Source organism: Zootoca vivipara, chromosome 1, assembly GCF_963506605.1.
Source record: "Zootoca vivipara chromosome 1, rZooViv1.1, whole genome shotgun sequence".
Lineage (NCBI taxonomy): Eukaryota > Metazoa > Chordata > Lepidosauria > Squamata > Lacertidae > Zootoca > Zootoca vivipara.
The window spans coordinates 116,839,610-116,860,929 of NC_083276.1; the positions used below are offsets into that span (position 1 = coordinate 116,839,610).

General features: G+C 45.0%; 1 protein-coding gene across 2 annotated transcripts in view; it reads right to left on the reverse strand.

The window, feature by feature from the left end:
- Window positions 1-21,320, reverse strand: part of ITGA6 (integrin subunit alpha 6) — a 59,622-nt gene that overhangs the window by 20,172 nt on the left and 18,130 nt on the right. The window contains exons 2-12 of one of the 2 annotated variants that reach the window (XM_060281114.1): window positions 18,325-18,452; window positions 16,904-16,983; window positions 14,753-15,008; window positions 10,036-10,167; window positions 8,655-8,771; window positions 7,456-7,669; window positions 5,706-5,899; window positions 3,410-3,498; window positions 2,704-2,831; window positions 1,795-1,890; window positions 155-216 (exon numbers count right to left, since the gene is read on the reverse strand). In XM_060281114.1, the coding sequence (XP_060137097.1) occupies window positions 155-216; window positions 1,795-1,890; window positions 2,704-2,831; window positions 3,410-3,498; window positions 5,706-5,899; window positions 7,456-7,669; window positions 8,655-8,771; window positions 10,036-10,167; window positions 14,753-15,008; window positions 16,904-16,983; window positions 18,325-18,452 (1,496 nt within the window). The remainder of the gene's footprint in view (window positions 1-154; window positions 217-1,794; window positions 1,891-2,703; window positions 2,832-3,409; window positions 3,499-5,705; window positions 5,900-7,455; window positions 7,670-8,654; window positions 8,772-10,035; window positions 10,168-14,752; window positions 15,009-16,903; window positions 16,984-18,324; window positions 18,453-21,320) is intronic. The other variant, XM_035135254.2, reaches the window with a different exon arrangement.

Here is a 21,320-nt window from a genome sequence, read left to right on the forward strand (position 1 = left end):
TTGTAAGGACACAAGCATCTGACTTCAGGCAGTTAAAACAATGCAGAACAGGGGATCGTAAAAAAAATTGGGGTCCATGGACACATTTGCAAATGGGACAAATTGTTGTGGGAGCTACACTTAATGATATGCAAGTATCGTTATACCAACTTACTTAGTTTGGGGTTGAAGTCACTGGAACTAGCTGTATACTCAAAGCACGCTTCAATGTTCACGCTGGAAGAATTCAAGAGCACAGAAATAAACTTCAAAGAGTTCAGCACTGGAGACATTTCACCAAAAGCTGCTGGAATCTCAAGATTCAGTGCCCACCCTCTATAGTCAGGTACTTGGTGCCATAAACACATCTTCTGTTGTCTTGAGGCCTGGTATTTGCATTGTCCCAAGAAGGGAAAGGGAAAGAGACTGCCATTGTCAGCCCCTTGAAACCCTTGCTGTTCCTCTGCCTCTTCGCTGCCACTACCCCATATGCTCTAAGCAAGTGATCAGTAGAGCTGGACAATATATCGATAAATTGTCTGAAACCGGTATGGCGTTCAGATCACAATACCGGTTTCAGAGAATTTGAGCTGGCAATTACCACCCATCCATCTAAGCGATGGGCGGGGTTTGCAACCTGGCCTGGAATTCCTGAGCTTGGGTGACACCCCACCTTGCTTGCTGGACCGTCGCTCCGCCCCTTCCCCAGCTAGCCAATCGGCTGCAGGCTGAGGGGCGGAGTGAGGGTCAGGTAAGGGCAGGCTCCAGTCGCTGAGCAGTTTAACAAAGCCCTGGTGCCCCTCCAGCTTGCTCAGTAGGGCTGGGTGATGTATCTCAGCTGTTTCTTCTTCCCGTAAGGTGGGGAGGAAGAAGCAGCCATGATACATTCCAGACATCGTGATGTATCAGCGTATTGCAGTATATAGCTTCTAATATACCACAATGCTGAAAACCAGTTATCACCCAACCCTGGTGATCAGGGACAAGACCAATGAGAAGAAGTGCTTGCTTGGTGTTCTTCTGGGCAACGGTAGGGACTGGTCCCAAAGAGAAAAGGCAAATGAATGGGCAATGGTGACTGTAGCAAAAATGGTGACTCGTGGAGCAGGCGCACTAAGGACACCTTGGCCAAGGGTCTTCAAAAACCTGGCAGTGTGGTCTCCACCATAAACGGTTTGTAGGGCTCCAGCCTTGGGCTCCAAGGGGGAGAAGCTAGCTGAGACCAGGGCTGCCATGCTGGTGGTTCAGAGCCCATAGAATCAGAGGCTGGCGGCTCAGAGCTCACAGAACTTGAGGGTTGGACCCTGCAGAGCTGAGCCAGGACCCTCACAGTCCCCTAAGCATGGCTGGCCAGAAGAATTGGGTGCCTTCCGCACTACCACGCTTGCCCAATGGCACAGGAAAGAAGTGTGCCTGGTGGGCGGCCACAGAAAGGCAAAGAAATGTCCCTCTTCAGGCCGGGTCTTTAAGAACTGTGGCCTTCAGGCTAGGAGAGTAGTTCTTGGTAAAGACAGAGAGGAGGAAGAGACCCATGAGGCCCTGCTGCCTCAATAAGTGAGAGGGATGGGTCGGAACAATGGTCCCTTGCTTCCAACATTACCAAGGCAACATGGGAAGAAGTGGCGTTGTTGTAGCTCTTAACACCCAACACAACAGGAGTAACGTCAACAACCCAACCTGACAGGTAACAGCAGGCTGGCATAGTAACCTCCCATGCAGTGCACCATATACCTGGTAGTGGAAATTCTCGTGCATATGAAGCACACAAACGTTTGCCAAAGCATTGAAACAAATATTAAGAGTTCAACGGCTTACCAAATCCCACTGGGGACTTCACAGTTCTTTTTCTTTAGGTCTATTCTGCCGGGATCTATCTTAATAGTTTTCTTAACGTTCACCACAGGCCGCGATCTTGTATGTCGGGAGGGAAGAGGAGGTTGGGGAAAAAACTTGTTATTTCAATGAATGGCACTCGAGGAAGGAATTCTTAGGCTAATAAACAGGGAAAGCCCCATTGGGCCTTCCATTTTCACACTGTAGGATAGAGAGGCTCTGACAGAGTGGCCTAGTTCTTTGCAGTGTGTTAGAAAGCACAAGAGGGTTTAGACTAGAGTAAAATATTTCATCAAAATATGTTGCACATCTGATAAACAAAGGCTGGGTGACTGCATTTGGAATAAAACTGACTTCTCTTCCTCAGTCCTAGTCTGTCTGTCTGTCTGTCTGTCTGTCTGTCTGTCTATCTCTGCTTTTATGCACAATTATTCCTGCAACAGTGGCAACTTAGGCCTGGACTTTGACGTGCTTTCGAACTGCTAGGTGGGCAGGAGCTGGGACTGAGCAACGGGAGCTCACCCCATCGCAGGGATTTGAACCGCCAACCTTCTGATCGGCAAGCCCTAGGCTCAGTGGTTTAACCCACAGCGCCACCCGCGTCCCAAGATACTGTTAGGGCACCACAAAATGCCCACTTCAAAGAAGAAAACTGGTGGTGCTCACACTCCCCCGCCTCTCCAAATAAACAAAAAACCTGTGCACACCCCATAACAAATTAAAAAGAAGAAGGAAGAAAGCAGGAAACCTCCCAAACAAACAATGCCACAAACTCTCAGTTATTTTTTAAGGGTGACAAAGGAGGTGTCTGAGAACAACCAGGGTGTGACAGGTGCCACATTAAGGACCCCAGAGTTAAATCAAGGTTAAAATCAAGAAGGTGCTACACACCTGTAAACAGCTACAGAATCTGAAAGAGACCCAACAGCAATATCCGGATATGAGTTTTTGTCAAGGTCCATGTTTCCGGTGATAGAATAACCAAAGGACGAGACTCCGTTTGCCCCACCATCCAGAATCTAAAACAGTGAATATCACATCTGCATTTATTAGGAGGCAGGCCATGCTCCACACATGCAATTTTTTTTACAAATAATAATAATACAAATCCGAAGGAAGAGCTGAATTCTGCAACAACAGGAAAAAGTATTTTAACTTATTTTCTATAGAAGGCAAAAGACTTAGCAAGCAGCGTCTTTTAAGAGGAATAGCTTGAGGAAACATAGAACGGAACTGTTCCACTCAGAGAGCTACAATTTCCAGAGTGGTTTAACAACCCCTCTTTCCAGGAAACTCCAGAATTGAAGCTCTATTAGGGGACACAGGGTACCTTAACAAGACTCAATGCCCTTATTGAGTTCCCAGGATGCATTGGTGAAAAGCACGACTGTTTAAAGTGGTATGATACTGCTAAAATGTATATTGCAGATGGGGTCTTACATGAAAATATATTAAGCAGAGAAGAGAGTGGCATGCAAAGTCAAAGGAGAGAGAGAAGCCGGTGGCAGAGAGCTATACACGGGCAGCTGCTTGGGAGAAGCTTAGGAAACAAGCAAAATGAATATTGGAAGGAGAAGCGGACATCACTCATTAGTACCTGTGCTGGTTTTGTGTTTATCCCATTCTTGGAGCCATGATAAATATACACCTTGCCAGAGTCGTCATATGGAGCTCCTACAGCAATATCTGTTATATTAAAAAGGAGCAGGACAACAAAACAGTCAAAATGAACATGCAAGTTTTCAAAGCTACATGGATTGCTCAAATAAGGCCCGGCCCATGGAGTTGGTCCAGGCCAGAGAATCAGCATTCTGTGGCTGGTGCAGGTCCAATGATGACCATGTGGAGATCTCTGGATGCCAGGCTGGCGACTGGGGAAAGCAAAATGTCGCTTAGAGATTTGTTCTTTAAAATATAAAGCGGTATAGAGATGGAATGAACGATGACAACAACGATAGCAACAACTTCATTGGGGGGGCGGGGCGGGAATGGTGCTCAGACATTCCATTGTAGTGGCTGTAACCTAGGTTTAAGATGTCATTTGGCAATTAGAATACCGTATTTTTCTGTGCATAACACGCTTCCATGTATAAGACGCCCTCTATTTTTTTAGGGACTCCAATTTAAGAAATCCCCACCATTCACTAACCGTGTATAAGACAACCCACAGTTTTTCACATAATTTTAAAGTAAAAAAAAAAAACCCTAGTTTTATACATGGAATAGTGCGGTATCTATCTCAGTTTCTATCCCTGCCAAGAAGCAGTAGCAGTGTGTGGAGGGCTGGAGATGTATAGATGTCCCACCGCATTCTCTGCTGCTACAAATTTCACACGCACAAAATGGAAACAAAAGGTTTCCAAGGGCAAATTTTGTAAGAATGAAACACTCAGAGATCTCGAGATTAAAGTGGGGTAAAGGTAAAGGGACACCTGACCATTAGGTCCAGTCGCGGACGACTCTGGGGTTGCGATGCTCATCTCGCTTTATTGGCCGAGGGAGCCGGCGTACAGCTTCAGGGTCATGTGGCCAGCATGACTAAACCGCTTCTGGCGAACCAGAGCAGTGCACGGAAACGCCATTTACCTTCCCACTGGAGTGGTACCTATTTATCTACTTGCACTTTGACGTGCTTTCGAACTGCTAGGTGGGCAGGAGCAGGGACCAAGCAACGGGAGCTCACCCTGTCGCGGGGATTCGAACCACCGACCTTCTGATCGGCAAGCCCTAGGCTCTGTGGTTTAGACCACAGTGCCACCCGTGTCCCAATCAATCCAGGGGTACAAATACATTAAACAATCCATAAACAAAAAATAAGCACACATTTTGTTGGAATCAAGTGCTCTATCCTGAAGTATTTTAACATGACGTGGAGGGAAAGCAGAGCTATGCACACTCACATGCCCCCAATGTTGCAACCTCCTGCCTCTCTCAAAATGTTCTCCACGTGTTGGAGGGAGCTTTGAAGAGGAAGCCCTGCCAAACATGCCTAGGTTGCCCTTTAGCTGGATCTCTCTGGACATCGTTGGGGAGGGGCCTCAACAGCGTTGAGGTCAGAGGAAATTAGCATATGGATAAATTCAGCAATTGTGAATCCAAACCAATCCATCACATTCTCATTTCAGGGCTTATAAGGCTGCTGAAGAGGCCAAGGACCACCTTGGCTGAGAAACCTGGAAGACCTTGCAGGCCTTTTTCCAGAGCCCTGGCTGACTCCAGCTCCGAAAGCTGAGGCCACAGACCAACGTGGCTGTCTCTTAGTGCAGACCCAGGTCATGGAACCTGATCTCCCACAGCTGCTGCCCACCATGAACCACCATAGCCAGGATTGGCAGCAACAGCAGTAGATATGTTATATGCTTAGGAGAATATCCTCTTGCTATTTATGCTACTTTAAATATGCGCATTATATTTGACTTCCTTTAGTAGTGTTTTCCTTTGAAATGTTCGTGTGGTTTTTGTTGTTGTCAATTTTGCTTTGTTAAATGTGCTTTTGTAGTCGAACCTCCTTTGCAATATTTCATCTTGAAATATTTAGTTTCCTGTTCATCAAGTTGCTTTGAATGTACGTTTTTTTATTTGAAATTCTCCAGAGAGCAGCTTATTGGTTTGTTTTTTGCTTTATTATGTCTTTTGTGTCCTCATTTTGTGTTTTTTTATCTTGCGATCCACCCTGAAATCTTCAGGTGAAGGGCGGTATACAAATTTAATAAATAATAATAATAATAATAATAATAATAATAATAATAATAATAATAATATTCTGGATTGTTTTATATGATGCTTTGATGTAAGTTGTAAACCGCCTTGAAATATTGTTCTTAAAAATATAACGTGGTATAGAAATGAAATTCATCACCATCAAAGGGCAGGCCAATCGTTTTCCCGCTTACCTTCGAAGCCATCTTGGTTAATGTCACCAATATTTTCGACTGCGATTCCAAACATGGAGTCTGCTGGTCCTGTGAGCCGAACTGGTTTGACCCCTTCCCACTTGCCTTGCTGATTAATGTAAATGTACACAGCACCGCCAATTTCTCCTTCCCTGTCAAAGTACTGTGGCGCTCCAACAACAATATCTTGCCAACTGAGAAAACAAGAAGTTCATTGTGTTTAAGGCAACTGTGAGAAGCAGGTGATAAAAGTGACCTCAGAATGGCAACATGTTCAGCAGAGTGCAGAACTCAACACAAGGCTTCCAAATAAAACAGCTGCTCAGAGAGTTCTCTTGAATTCAGTTTTAAGAAGTTCAATGATAAACGGCTAGATTCCCCCCCCCCCCGCCATTTCTACAATACCTTGCTGTATTTTGTACAGTGTTTTATTCTCACTGAATTCACGGCAATCTTGCCAAGTTGGTCACCGCTCGTCCAGTTTTTACATGTACGGAACTTGGGCTGCATTCCTATAATCACTCACCTGGGAGTAAGCCTCTTTTAACTCAATGGGACTTACTTCTGAGTAAACATGCACAAGACTGTACCGCTCATAAGAGTGACTCAAGTCAAAGTTCGTGATCAGAATTTCCCAAATCTAAGTTCTGTTTAATCCTCTGGACCACAGTAGAAGGGATTATGGTTGGTTGGTTTGTTGGTTGGTTTAAACCAGGCATGGCCAAGTGGCCCTCCAGCTGTTTTGGGACTACAACTCCCATCATCCCTAGCTAACAGGACCGGTGGTCAGGATGATGGGAATTGTAGTCCCAAAACAGCTGGAGGGCCAAGTTTGGCCATGCTTGGTTTAAACAATACAATAACCATTAAACACTTATCCAGCAGTACAGCTAATGGTGATTGTTTTATCCATTGTCTCTTGACTTACACTTATGGCTTGTTTAGGTCATGGATAAGGAACCTGTGGCTCTCCAAATGTTGCTGGATCATCCCTAAATGAGCATCTCCACCCCCATCATTCAGCCCAGACGCTGAGGTCCAGCGCCGAGGGCCTTCTGGAGGTTCCCTCACTGCGAGAAGTGAAGCTACAGAGAACCAAGCAGAGGGCTTTCTCGGTAGTGGCACCCGCCCTGTGGAACGCCCTTCCATCAGATGTCAAGGAAATAAACAACTAGCTGACTTTTAGAAGACACCTGAAGGCAAAAATGTTTAGGGAAGTTTTTAATGTTTTATCGTATTTTTAATATTCTGTTGGGAGCCGCCCAGAGTGGCTGAGGAAACCCAGCCAGATGGGCAGGGTATAAATTATTATCATCATCATCATCATCATCATCATCGGCCCTGTTCACTGGGGCTGATGAGTTGAAATCCAGCAACAACTGGAGGTCCTCAGGTTCACCTTCCCTGCTCTATATTCCCTGAGATACTTCTTTAAAGTATCCATTTTGCTGAATTTTTAAAAGTGAGTAAGCTTTCTTACTCAAACCACTTAAAATGGAGGGTCAGGGGAGCAGGAAGTGTGAAAACATTCAATGGTCCGCCAGTTGTGTTTTATGAAAATGGGCAGGTTGCTTTTCTTAAAAGCAATGGTGCATTTATGCTTTTCTGAGTTTGCCGTAACCTAATGAGGAACAGCCTCATTTCTCCCACTTTGCAAGAGAGAGAGAGAGAGAGAGAGAGAGAGAGAGAGAGAGAGAGAGAGAGAGAGAGAGAGAGAGAGAGAGAAAGAGGAGACAGAGGGCAGGCTTACCCGTCACTGTTGAGGTCTACAACGGCCACGTCATAGCCAAAAGAGGAGGCCAGCCCCTCGCCTTCAAATGTGTGCTCGGGAGACAATGCCCGTTGAATGACAGTGTCTTTTTTCAAAAGGACAACCGCTCCACTGTGGTTTGCTCTCGGAGCTCCAGACACGAAAGTGAGCTCGTTCTGCGAAGTGATGCCTTTCCCAGAGTCCAGAGAAAAACCTACCGCACAACACAAAACAGACAAACCGTTGAAGGTGTGGGGCTATTGTAGGGCAAAGCCTCTGCGATTGATGCTATGTTAAAGGGGTGACTGGAAGCACATGAAAACCCGCCTAACAGGGTCTACACATGTACATTAAAAGGTTAAACCTGTGCTCTCCCAACAGACACTGAATCAGACTCAAAGCAACACATACAGTGGTACCTCGGTTGTTGAACGTAATCGACTTCCGAAATGTTCAACAACCGAGGCACAAAAGGCGGTCTGCAAAGACAGTGGAGAAAATTGGGGGCGGGGGGGGGGGACGCAGCAGAAGCCGTTCAAATTCCGAGGTGCATTTGAAAACAGAAGCATTTACTTCCGGGGTTTCGGTGTTCGAAAATCAAAATGTTTGGCTTCCGAGTCGTTCGAAAACCGAGGTACCACTGTATACAGTGCCGATTTCAGAGAGCCACGTTCGCAGATGGATCGGCGATTTCATTGTGCTTGCTTCAGACTTTGTAATAAATAAAAAATCTATTCAAGTGTTCGCTTTAACAGAGCATGCCCGTGATGTTAAAGGAATGGTAGGACCTCATGAAAAATGTATCATGCTTATGGCGCGATTCCCCCAGGTACTAATGCTGAACTTTTACATTCAGCTCTATAAGGCTCACACAGGTACAGTAAACCATTTGAGCACTCCCTCTTTGGTGCGGCCAACTTCGTCTTATTGGCTCCCTTTTATCCATGTTCTGGTGGAGCAGTCATCGAGGTCCACAGGTTTTCCATCCTTGACCTGCAGGCCCCTAGCCAAGCCAGCACCCCGAAAGCTCGATTCCCGAGGATTCTTTTCCGCCCCAAACTGTCAGAAGTCCCCCTCATCTCATTTGATCATTTTCCACAACACGCATCAACTTGAAATGGAAAACAAATAATGACGTCGGAAGTCTGGAATGTAACGAAGGAAGCGACATGGACAACCACTTTTCAGAGGTCACAAACCTAGATAGCTATTCATCATCAGCTCGGTGGCCTTGCCTACCCTGACGTTGGGAGGCATTGTTTTGTACACAAACTGATCGGGGCTACCAAAAGACACACTTGTCAGGAAAAGGAGACCTGCAAATGTGGGTGGAGAAAGAAGATGAAGGAAGGAAAGAAAGAAAGAAAGACGGACAGGTTAAACAGAGAGCATAACAACATGGAGCCTTAGGGGGGGGAAACCTGAAGGAGAGCAGAAGTTTTACCAATGGAAATATAGGCAGGTTACATCCTTTAGGGCCTTGCCTGAAACTACAGGGCATGTGACTTGTTGCCATGCAAGAGGTTGGGTGTTAGTGCTCCGACCCTTCAACACCCATTAACATCTACAGATTTTCACTCATGGCAAATGGGAGTCAGATTCGTGGTAACCCCCCCGCTGATCAGATTGCTGCGAAGGTTAAAAAGGTCCTGGATTGTAAAGTAAATTTGGATCCCGCCTCACAGCTTTTAAAGAAAATAAGAACACTGTATTAACTCCGCTTACACACAAATAGGACTTTTCCTTCCATCCCCTTCATCAGTTTTAATGGCAAACTATCATCCTTGGCCTCCAATGTTCCCCGCAAAATCTCATCCCAAAGTGTGCTTTTACAGACAGGTCGCTATTCGATCCTTAAAGGCCCCTATCCCTTCTTGGAGGAGACGTGCGCAAACGCCGGTGAGTTGTTTGCCGTTCTTCACCGTTTGCGTTAAGAAGGAAATGTTTTCACCGTTCGTTGCAAAACGCCGCACAGATTGCGTCAACTGGCACTCAGAAAGCGAGGGCGAACAAAATGCAATCTCTGCAATTTGCCATAGGACACACCCATCTCTGGGGGTTAGCCATTAAAGCGTTGCAAAGAGGCCTCAGACGTTAGCTGACAAATTCTGGATCCCTATCCGCTGCAGATATGCCATGAACGTCATTTCTTAGCCATCCCAATCTTGTTGAGTAACGAAGGATTTCATAAAACTTCCCTGTGCTACACATTTTGAGGTCACATGACTTAGGGCTACTGATGCACATACAGTACCTACTGTGAGTGCGAAAGAGAGAGAGAGACAGAAAGAGACAGAGAGGTTATAATCACAATGTAAAAATCTGCAAGTCCTCATTGGTAATCTGAAAGGTCTCATTACATTAGCAGCTCTTAGAGGTACCTCAACCAAGAGTGCCATTTTACACTTCAAAGCAGTCGTGGAAATGGCGAAGGAGGGCACGCACAACAAGCTCTTGGCTTAAACGCAAGCGGGTGGGGAGGGCCCATAACTGAATTACAATCCAACAGCGTTTCACTTTATCGCTCCACATTTGGGTAGTGAAATTTCCTCTCGAGATCTCTGAAGAGCTTCGTCCTACCTAAGTAACTGTTAGATGGAACAGGAACTAGGCTCTCATCGAGCTGGTTCTCCCCGCCAACTTCGTAAGGCCCATCGTCATAGATACCCATTTCAAAATATGACTGATTCCTTTGCTCTGCATGCACCACTCCTAGGGGAAAAAATATGAAATGGCAAAAAACAAAAAAGTGGGATGAATGACAAAGGAAGTGGGGAATAAAATAAGCTTTAACGAAAACAGAAGACAAAGCAACTATGGTATAATCCTTGTGGGAAAGGGAGGAAGGAACACTGATGCAATACTGTGTAATGGGCCCCATTCTAGACTTGGGTTGAAGTTGCAGGATGCAGCAAATATGCAATGCTATTATTATTATTATTATTATTATTATTATTATTATTATTATTATTATTATTAAAGTTTGTATACCGCCCTATAACTGCAGGTCTCAGGGTGGTTCACAACATAAACTCACAATATGCAAACACTATATATATATGTGTGTGTGTGTGTGTGTGTGTGTGTGTAGAAGGTCCATGTTTGTGTTTTATGACCTTTCTCTGCAACCGCTTGACCGATTGCGTTGAAATTTGGACACAACGTCACATGCGAATATTCGAGGGTTTGCATACCTGTCACACCTATGGCAGGGAAAGCAGGTAAAACCCACTGTTTCCGAACACAAAACTCAGACAGCCGGGGATGCTGGGAGCACAGGAGGGGTTACACAACAGTGGCCTCTAGTGGCGGCTACATTGGTACTGCAGGTAGAAAATCTTCCCTCTCCACAACACCTCACTCGGCTTTGCAGACTAGGCCGAGTAGAGGTGGGGGCTCTCCTGGGTGGGGGGGGGTGCTGGGAGGAGGGGGTGGGAACAGGCTGGGGCCAATCACAGGGATGAGCCACAGCAATGCATGGCCGGGCCAGCTAGTACATAATAAAAATAAAAACATTACAATAATCCTCCCCCAACACTTGTTACAAAGTTTTGTTTACAGAGGAATGTTTTTGCCTTAAAGGTGGATAATGAAGGCGCCAGCCGAACCTCACTAGGGAGAGCGTTCCACGAGTGGGGAGCCACTGTGGAAAAGGCCCATTCTTGTGTTGCCACCCTCCAGACCTTTGGGGGAGGAGGCACACAAAGAAGGGCCTCAGAAGAGGATCTCAGGGGCCAGGTGGGTTCAGAGAGAGGTGGTCCTTGAGGTATCACGGTCCTAACCAAGGAAAATTGGCCAAGTAAGAAGAGAAAGAGAAGACATAACTTTTCTCTTGCATTACTCTCTCAACTCCACCACCTTAAATTCTAATGGGATGGAACTGAGATCACCAACTCTAGGCAAGGTATTTCTTTGGACCATGTGGTGGCTGTCAAGGGAACAAGGGAGTTTGGGGTGCTCTTTTGACACACACACAGTGCCCCAGTGTACAAACAGTACAGAACTGGCAATGGCACAACAATGGCAAAGGAGTTTTCGAGCCTCCAGTGTGCCAAATAATCCTCCAAGAGGGAGGTCCTCAGCACCTTATGTTCCCTCAGCCATCCTCCACCTTCGGCAAGGGCAGTTTTACTTCCACAACCCTGAGGGTTCTGGACCTCTTTGATACAAAAAAACTAAGTGATTTGTGTTGACAATGAAAAGCAAAGTTACGTAGGAAGTCACATTCTGAATCCAAAGTCCACAGGCAGTCATTTAAAATCAGGAATTATCTAAGCTAAAACAGAAGGCAAGTGATGTGGAACACTGGGGTCAAGGGGAGATTTTTTTTAAAGAAGAACACAGCTTTTCCCAAAGTGGCGCCCTCCAGCTGTTTGGGGCTGTAAGTCTTTTGGCCCCCTACCGGCATGACCAACAGACATGGATGATGGGAATTGTATTGCAACAACATGTGGACAAATTGGGACAGGCTGCAGTAACAGGGGGGACCCTGCAAATGAGAGTTGGCATTTTGCACCAACAAGACTCTTCAGCGTGGATATTTGTTATAAACTTTTTTCCCCTAAAAATGTCCATTATGTTAAGTCCCTGCTGCAGCTTAGGTAAAGAGCTGTCCCCTAATTATGAAAACACACTTTTGCGCTCTTTAGAAAGCAAGCACTTCGGTTTTGACAGGTATACAATACACTCTCAACTAAACAAACGTGTTTGTTTCTTCCTCCGGGCCGTAGAAGAGCACTCTTCAAACCAAGCGCTGCGGCAGTAAGTGCCTGCAATTCAACTAAAGCAATGGCTCTTTATTTGCCGCACCGCATCAGGGTGGTCCAGTTTTCAGAATTTGGAAGGGTAAACTCAAGTACACCTTGCACCAAGGGTCAGGGGTTTAGCATAGTTCACGTGCTGGGCACAGGGACACGCTGCTACTATTTTTGCAAAGGAGAAAGGTCAGAGGAGAATAGAATGCCACAGCTGTTGGCATGACAGAGTGCACCCAAAAACAACAACCACCTTGGTTTTTTTAAAAAAGAAAGGTGGTATTTCACAGCTTGTTAGCTTAAGTAAGCACAAACCAATCCATCAGCCACAAAATTCAGCTTTCTTTCTTTCTTTCTTTCTACTATTATTGTCATTTTATTTTTCAAACACTTCCCCAACCCCCGAGTGTGCATTTTTACTTGGCTACAAAAAAATTAACAGTGATCTAGGCTGTGGCAACTAATACTTTTTGTTCCGAGGGCCACATTTACCCTTGGTCAACCCTTTGAAGGCCACATGCCCGCAGTGAGTATGGCCGCCCTATAAAAGGTAAAGGTAAAGGACCCCTGGGCAGTTAAGCTAAAGGCGACTATGGGGTTGCGGCGCGCATCTCGCTTTCAGGCAGAGGGAGCCGGCATTTGTCCACAGACAGCTATCTGGGTCATGCGGCCAGCATGACTAAACCGCTTCTGGCGCAACGGGACACCATGACGGAAACCAGAGCGCACGGAAACGCCGTTTACCTTCCTGCTGCAGCAATACCTATTTATCTACTTGCACTTTGACGTGCTTTCAAACTGCTAGGTTGGCAGGAGCTGGGACAGAGCAATGGGAGCTCACCCCGTCGCGGGGATTCAAACCGCCAACCTTCTTATCGGCAAGCCCAGCACCACCCGTGTCCCAGTAATATATAGTCTAGGCCACCCTATGCTTTCACATGAGCACACACGCACAGGGGGTGGAGATCACATTGGGGCTGGGCAATATATCATCCACAATCAGTTTGAAGTCCATATCGTGATATACGTTTTAAAATTTTTGACCTGGCAATATATGGCAAATCATGATGTGTGTGTGTGTGTGTGTTATGCAAAAATCACAAAAAACACAACATAAGGAAAACCAACTGAAGGCAGCCCTGTTTAGGGAAGTTTTTAATGTTTGATGCTGTACTGTTTTTAATATTCAGTTGGAAGCTGCCCAGAGTGGCTGGGGAAGCCCAGCCGGATAGGCGGGGTATAAATAAATTATTATTATTATTATTATTATTATTATTATTATTATTAAGCCAACTGATGCTCCTCTCGATTCCTGCAGCCCTTGTTAACTCTGCCGGCTCAGCTCTCCCTTGCCTCCTGCAGGCGGGAGCGGATCACAAGAGCCAGCAAAAGTCATGATGTGGGAAAAACCGTGAAGCCAGCCCAAGCCACTACATAGCTCCACCCTTATTTCAGACATCATGATACAGTGGTGCCTGGCTAAACAAATTTAATTTGTTCCACGGGTCAATTCTTATAACGAAAAATTTGTCTTAGTCAGTAGCGAATCCCATAGGAATACACTGAAATTTGTTTGTTATTTTTTTGCCCATAGGAACACATTAATTGAATTTCAATGCATTCCTATGGGAAACCGCGATTCGCTAGACGAACTTTTTGTAAAACAAATTCGTCTAGCGAGGCAACCTCCGCTCGAAAAATCCTTTCGTTAAGCGAAAATTTCATCTTACAGGGCGTTCGTTAAGCGAGGCACCACTGTATATCCATATATTGCAATGTTTAGCTGGTGATATATCACGATGTTGAAAACCAGGTATTGCCCAGTCCTAGCAATAAAGCACCCCCCCCCCGGCCCAGTTCTCAGCTGATCTATGGATGCTTGTGGGGGAGGGGAAATGTGGGGGCGGGGAAATGTGGAAACTACTGGCCTAGATAGACAAATGGTCTGACTCAGTATAAAGCACCTTCATGTAATTTAGTGAAAGCACCAAAAGCACATAGCATGAAAAGCAGATACAGTGGTTCGGCTTGGTTCTCAAACTCAATCCGTTCCGGGAGTCCATTGACTCCCGAAACCGTTCGAAAACCAAGGCGCAGCTTCCGATTGGCTGCAAGAGCTTCCTGCACTCAATCGGAAGCCGCGTCGGGCATTCGGGTTCCGAAAAACGTTCGCAAACTTCCAGATATCACTTTTGGGTTTGCGGCGTTTGGGAGCCGATTTTTTTCAGGAGCCAAGCTATTCAAATACCAAGGTACCCCTGTACCTTGATTTTGGGGGAAAGAGCATCAATGTAGGTGGGGTGGAGGTGGTATACAGATCAAGAATCTATGAACAAAATAACCAAGTTATCGATACTGAAACAGCAGTCAAGCTGTAAGACAACAGAAATCATAGAATCGTAGCATTGGAAGAGATCACGGGGGTCCAACCCCTTCTTGCCCAACGTGGGGCTCGAATCTATGACCCTGAGATTCAGAGCCTCACGCTCTACTGACTAAGCTACCCCAAAGGAGTGATATTTAAAGGAAAATCCAAGCCATACCTTTCCAGTTATAAGCGCCCGGTGCCCCGAACACGACATAATGATAATCTCTGGTAAAAGTGGCAGCTACGCCTTGCTGGCAGGAGCCAAACTTCTCGTGGCCTCGCAACCGGCCGTCGCAAAAGCTCCAATCCTCGCCTCCCATTTCCTCACTGCTGGAGAGGTCCTGATTCAGCACATAGCACTTTCCAATGATATCTCGGGTTTCCTGGATCGTGTTGACGTACTGCCTTTTCTCATAGCGATGGGCACAAGTCTGCAAGGTATTAAGAACACCGTCGGCAATAAGCAAAGCTGAGCTGCCTTCTCCACTAGCACTTCAGCAGGGCGACCGTATGAAGGTTGGCAGGGCTGAGGAATATGGCTGACATCATATATTTTTTTGACCATTAATTTTTTATTAATTTTTCATTTTTAACAACAAATGCAATACATATTAATCCAAACGATACATAGCTGTCCCCAGCACTGACTCCCCCCCCAAGCAGGTACATTAGTTTTATCTTCTCGCGTATTTCAACTGTCTTTGAAAGTCACCAGTGTAGGATTTAACTCATTACCGCCAACGTTTTCATTCCTTTATAGTTGTTCCTTGCATAATCTACAAACTTACTCCATTCTCTATAGAATTTCTCGTCACCCTGGTCCCTTATTCTATAGGTCAGTTTGGCCATTTCCATCAAATCTAGTAGCTTCGTTTGCCACTCCATAATCTGGGGTACCTCTTGTAACTTCCATTTTTGGGCAATTAGCAGTCTTGCGGCCACTGTGGCATACATGAAAAATCGTTGGTCAGTTTTTGCAATATCATTGTCTAACAGTCCCAATAAGAAAGCTTCTGGTTTTTTTTTTTGAAGGTGTACCTAAGTATCTTTTTTAGCTCATTATAAACCGCTTCCCAAAAAATTGGGAATATGGCTGACATCAAGTTCACTGATATTGAATGCTTCTGCGCTGAACAGCCAACATGCCACCATATCAAAGTACAGATGACTCTTAAATCATCTGGAGGTATGCATTTTTATTTTGCCTCACAATATTTTTTCATTAGGACAGTTATGGGAAGGAATCAGTGAAGCATTCATCAGTTTGATGGCCATTATTATTATTATTATTATACCGCCCTATACCTGGAGGTCACAGGATAAAATCAAGATATAAAACCACAAAATACATAATAAAAATAAAAACAACAACCCAATAGCCCCCCCCTCAAAAAACAACACATTTTAAAAGGGCAAGGGATGTCAATCAAATCAACCAAAGGCCTGGTTAAAAAGGAATGTTTTTGCCCGGCGCCTAAAGGTGTATATTGAAGGTGCCAGGCGGACTTCCCTGGGGAGAGCATTCCACAGACAGGGAGCCACTGCAGAGAAGGCCCGTTTTCATCTTGCCACCCTTTGAATCTCTCGAGGAGGCACACAAAGGAGGGGCTCAGAAGATGATCTCAGGGTCCGGGTAGGTTCATATGGAAAGAGGTGGTCCTTGAGGAATTGCGGTCCTGAGCCGTTTAAGGCTTTATAAGTAAAAACCAGCACTCTTGAGTTGGGCCCAGAAGCTAATTGGTAGCCAGTGCAGTTGGACCAGGATCGGTGTGATATGCTCAAACCTGGCTGCTGAATTCTGCACTAGCAAAAGAACCTTTTCAAAAGTTCTGTGCATGCGTTCTCTTTTCCTTAGAATATGAATGTTGCAATGGTACCTGAAGACCGCTGTGACTAAGAATTAAGAGAAGTATATACAGGATGCAAGTGAAACCTGCAATAAAATGTTGCAGCGTGGAGAGCTGTTGTTCCGATTTCCAACCACTCCAATTCCACCCCCCAACATTCAATCGCCATTCCATGGCCACTCAGCATGCTCACTCCCCATTGGACTGTTTTGTGGGTTCCACACTAAATATTTTTGTGCTTCTGCAGCTTCCAAGTTTATTGGCTACATAATGGTGCCTGATAGTAATATAATAGTAGCTATCCTTGACCTTGTAACCAATGGCATTCACGGTCCAAAAACTGGAAATAGAGGAAATTATTTGTTGGGTCCTACAGCAAGTGTGATTCCTAGTATTTTTCAATTAAAAATCAATAAAAATGCAGTGAGAAATGCCATTAGCAAAATGTTTCCCGACTGGTGATTTCTCGGGTAACTTACCACTACTTTCCCCCCAGGCCCTTGACTCTGGACAGTAACACCCATCCATTGGTCTTCCTTGCTTTCTTTACTCAGATCAGCTGAAAAAAATTATCACAAGGTGATTAAAAAACAAACAGAAACAACTTTAAAAATAACATTTCTCTAGTGACTTAGCAACATATTATTTTAACTATGCCCCCGCTGACAGGTAAGGCTACAATTCTATACACAATTTGCCTGGAGGAAAGTCTCGTTGGACTCGGTGGGGTTTCCTCCCGAGGAGGCATGCATTGCATACGATTGCACCATATATTCATTCAGTACCTGAAACTGTCTTTAGAGGTCAGTGTTTGCCTACAATATTCACACAGGACGTTTCAAATGAGCATCACTAGGGCATTTCGGTCTGGGAATATTAATATTATATTCAATTTTGAGAGGATTAAGTGATTTGCAGAGCTATATAATGAAGCTGTGACTCCTCTGGTGCTTTTTTTTTAAAGAAAGACCCCAAAATTGTTGAGCTTCCCCCACCCCTGGGGAAACCCGAAGGTTGGTTTTTTTCTCCTTTCCCCTGGATGTCAATTCTCCCTTTGAAATCCCAGTAATGTCTGGGAAAATCCAGACGTAATGGCAGTGAGAGGAAGGGAAGCCCTCCCAGGGTGAGAGACTGGAAGAAAAAGGAATGCTTCCAGTTGAGACAAAGGTTAAGAGCTACCTTTTGAGAGAGGGTGTTTTTCTTTTTCTTTCCCTTTGTATGTTTTTCTTTAGTTTCTTTAATAATAATAATAATAATAATAATAAACATCAGACATTAAAAACTTCCCTAAACAGGGCTGCCTTCAGATGTCTTCTAAAAGTCAGACAGTTTTTTATTTCCTTGACATCTGATGGGAGGGTGTTTCACAGGACGGGTGCCACTACCAAGAAGGCCCTCTGCCTGGTTCCCTGTAACCTCCACTTCTCGCAGTGAGGGAACCGCCAGAAGGCCCTCAGAGCTGGACCAGAACTATGAACAATGGGGTGGAGACACTCCTTCAGGTATACTGGGCCGAGGCCGTTTAGGGCTTTAAAGGTCAGCACCAACATTTGTTGTGTTATTTATCTTCTTGTATTATGAAAAGTGTTAATGAAAACTTGCTTTTTTAAAAAACGGACACAAGTATCAGTAAGTTCTTCTACATAACCTTCCTAGAATTGAATGAGAGTCGCCCAACAGCATACCCCTTGCTGATTTAGGAAAATATGGATTCTGTGCCCATGTCTCAGTCAGGGGCAACATGGCACTGTTCTCAAATCATGGTCAATAACTTCCCAGAGCATAAATTAAAACAACAAATAAGACCCCCCCCCAAAAAATGGCTTATTTTATTTTATTTTTAAATGAGCGTTTGAACCTTGTGTAGAACAGAACGAAGTCTAGATATTGCTGAGCTTACCTTTCTCATCGAATTTTATCCGTGTGCATTTCGCATTCGGAGTTGCGATGTCACAGCTATACAACCCTCCAGTTCTATTGGCTAGCTGTGAGGGGAAAGCTCTTTCTCGAGGGGCACCAACCAGCAACCTGTTGAGAGACAAACAGCAGAACTCCATCAGAGGAATAGACAGTGGGGGAATTTCGCAAAAGCAAATGCCGAAACCAAGGTGGAGGAAAGCTGAACTTCCAAAAATTTGCAGAAGAAAATAAAATGCAATAGATATATATAGAGTTGTACCTAGGTTTTCGAATAGCTTAGTTCTTGAACGTTTTGGCTCCCGAACGGTGCAAACCCGGAAGTGACTGTTCCAGTTTGTGAACTATTTTTGGAAGCTGAACGTACGACAGGGCTTCCACGGCTTCCGATTGGCTGCAGGAGCTTCCAATCAGAAACTGTGCTTTGATTTCTGAAAGTTTTGGAAATCAAACGGACTTCCGGAATGGATTCCATTCGACTTCCAAATGTATACGTTTTACATTTACCGGTACAGTGGTACCTCGACTTACAAACAACTTGACAACCGAATTTTTCCACTTACGAATGGGGCAAATGGCCGCACGCTTACAAATTTCTTGACATCCGAATGGAAACCACGGCGGTTTTAGATAGGGTTTTTTCGACTTACGAATTTTTAGATGGGGTTGCTTCGACTTACGGATTTTTCCATTGTTTCCAATGCATTCCTATGGGAAATCGCGTTTCCAATGGCGCTTTTCGACTTACACATTTTTCGACCTACGAAGGTGCCTTCGGAACGGATTAAATCCGTAAGTCGAGGTCCCACTGTATTTGTTTTACAATTCCGCTTCTGTCTAGTTTGCAGGGCATGGGCTGTTTCCCACAAGTAACATACAGTGATACCTCGGTTTATGAACACAATTGGTTCCGGAAGTGTGTTCATAAACAGAAGCATTCATAAACTGAAGCGAACTTTCTCATTGAAAGTAATGGAAAGTGAATTAATCCGTTCCAGATGGGTCCGCGGCGTTCGTAAACCGAAAATTCGTAAACCGAGGTGTTCATAAACCGAGGTTCCACTGTATTGCAAAACGTGTCAGAGATTGGCGTGGAGCACCAACTTCCTACCTGAGCTGTTCTTCGCATGGTGGGCATGGTGCCAATATAAATGTTGCTGCATTCTACCCCCTTCCCAGCTTTTGCCTGCTCCAGGTGCAAGCCTATATTGTCCTAAAACTGGACTTGGGTCTTATCTACAGAACAAGGTGGTGGAGTAATGGTCTGATAGCAGTATGGGTCATACCACTTAAGACAGAAGGCAACTATGCTCCGCTGCTTTTTAAATGCTCCTCCAACTCCCTCCAAATAAAAAGCCAGCAGGGCAGGCAGAAGCCTAGTGAGCCCTGGTGAGCTACTTTTCTATCTCCAATGGGTTTTTTTATTTGGAATGAGGTTTTGAATAGAAAAGGACAAAGATAAGTGTGGCCTGGTGAGAGTCTTAAAGGGCAGATAGAGAAGGATGCTTTTGACCCCGACCCAAAGCCAGACCCTATCACCCTACCCCAGGCATGTCCAAAGTCTGTTTCGGGGGGCCTAATCCGGCCCGCCAGTCGGTTTATCCGGCCCTTGTGGCAGTTTATTTCCTGGGGTAAATTCCTTTAAAAAGGTCAGCAACTTTGGTCGGCCCTCACGGCCCTTCCCTCCATCTGATCTGGCCCTCTTTGAAACAAGTTTGGACACCACTGCCCTACACAAATCTGGAGGGGCGTCATAAGATGGTTGGGTGGTGCCTTGTACGCCTCCTTCTGGCAAAACCTGGTATTGCTCCGCTTTCCTTTGGATCACATCAGCAAGGCCAAGAGGGGAGGAGTCTTGTCATCTGGGAAGCCCAGGAGTTCCATATACAGGGCCCTAGGCTTGTGCCACAGGGAAGTCCCTTCAGTGCTGCTAATGCAGCCATTGGTGTTCAACCCCAGAGGCGCACTCCATTGTCTTTTGAGAAAGACGGATGTCAACGACGAGTCCAACCCTGAACATGGCAGCACCACACATTTACTTGCTAGAAACGGTCCCATTTTCGAAGCAGGACTCGACACTTCTGCTATGGGGGGAGAAATATGTAGACAGTCAGGGTCAAATGTAGATCCAAGGTGGCCTCCCAACTACCCTTGGTAATCTCATTAATGCGTGTTTGTGTCTGCATAGTCTCTCTCTGGCCTGTTTCATTCAGCCGCCCTGACTTGCAGCCTCTGAAAGACCCGTCCTCCATGGAAATGTCTAATCTAATCCCTTTCTTTAAAAGTCATTAAAAGCCAGAGGCCATGCCCACATTTTATGGTCGTGAATTCAATAAATTAATCAACACTGTCTGAAGTGCTTCCTTTTGTTTGTCCTGTACCGCCTGTCAATCCATTCCACTGGAGTTTTCACAACCTGTATTATTATGAATAACCATTGAATCATCTTCCTCTTCAGTTCCTTGGAAAGAAAGGAAAAAAACTTCTTCTCCAAAAAAGATCCCCTGGAACTGCTCTACTTGCAAGTTCCACTGAACCCAGTGGTATTTACTTCTAAGACAGGAAGCACAGGATCAGACTGAAAGAAGTCAAATGTAGAAGAAACCAAAGTTATTAAATGTGTGTGTGTGTGTGTGTGTGTGTGTGTGTGTGTAATACATGCATACAATTATATTTCCCTTTTACTTTTTAAGAAAGGGAGGAAATGAAATATGTCTACAAGTTTCTTTTATAACACATATATTTAAAGGGCAATAAAAGAGGAATCAAGGTGAAATTTATCACATGCCGCTGATAAGCATGCTAGCAGCTGTTGGCTGCCAGGACTGGGTGTTTCCCTAAGCAAATATGCATTTCCTTTTGAACTTCAACCCACCCACACACAGAGTGTGTGTCTAACTGACTTGGGTTTGTCTTGAGGAACATTCTCAGGACAATTCAAAAATGATCTTGAGCCCCACCTTATCTCTGATTTAACCT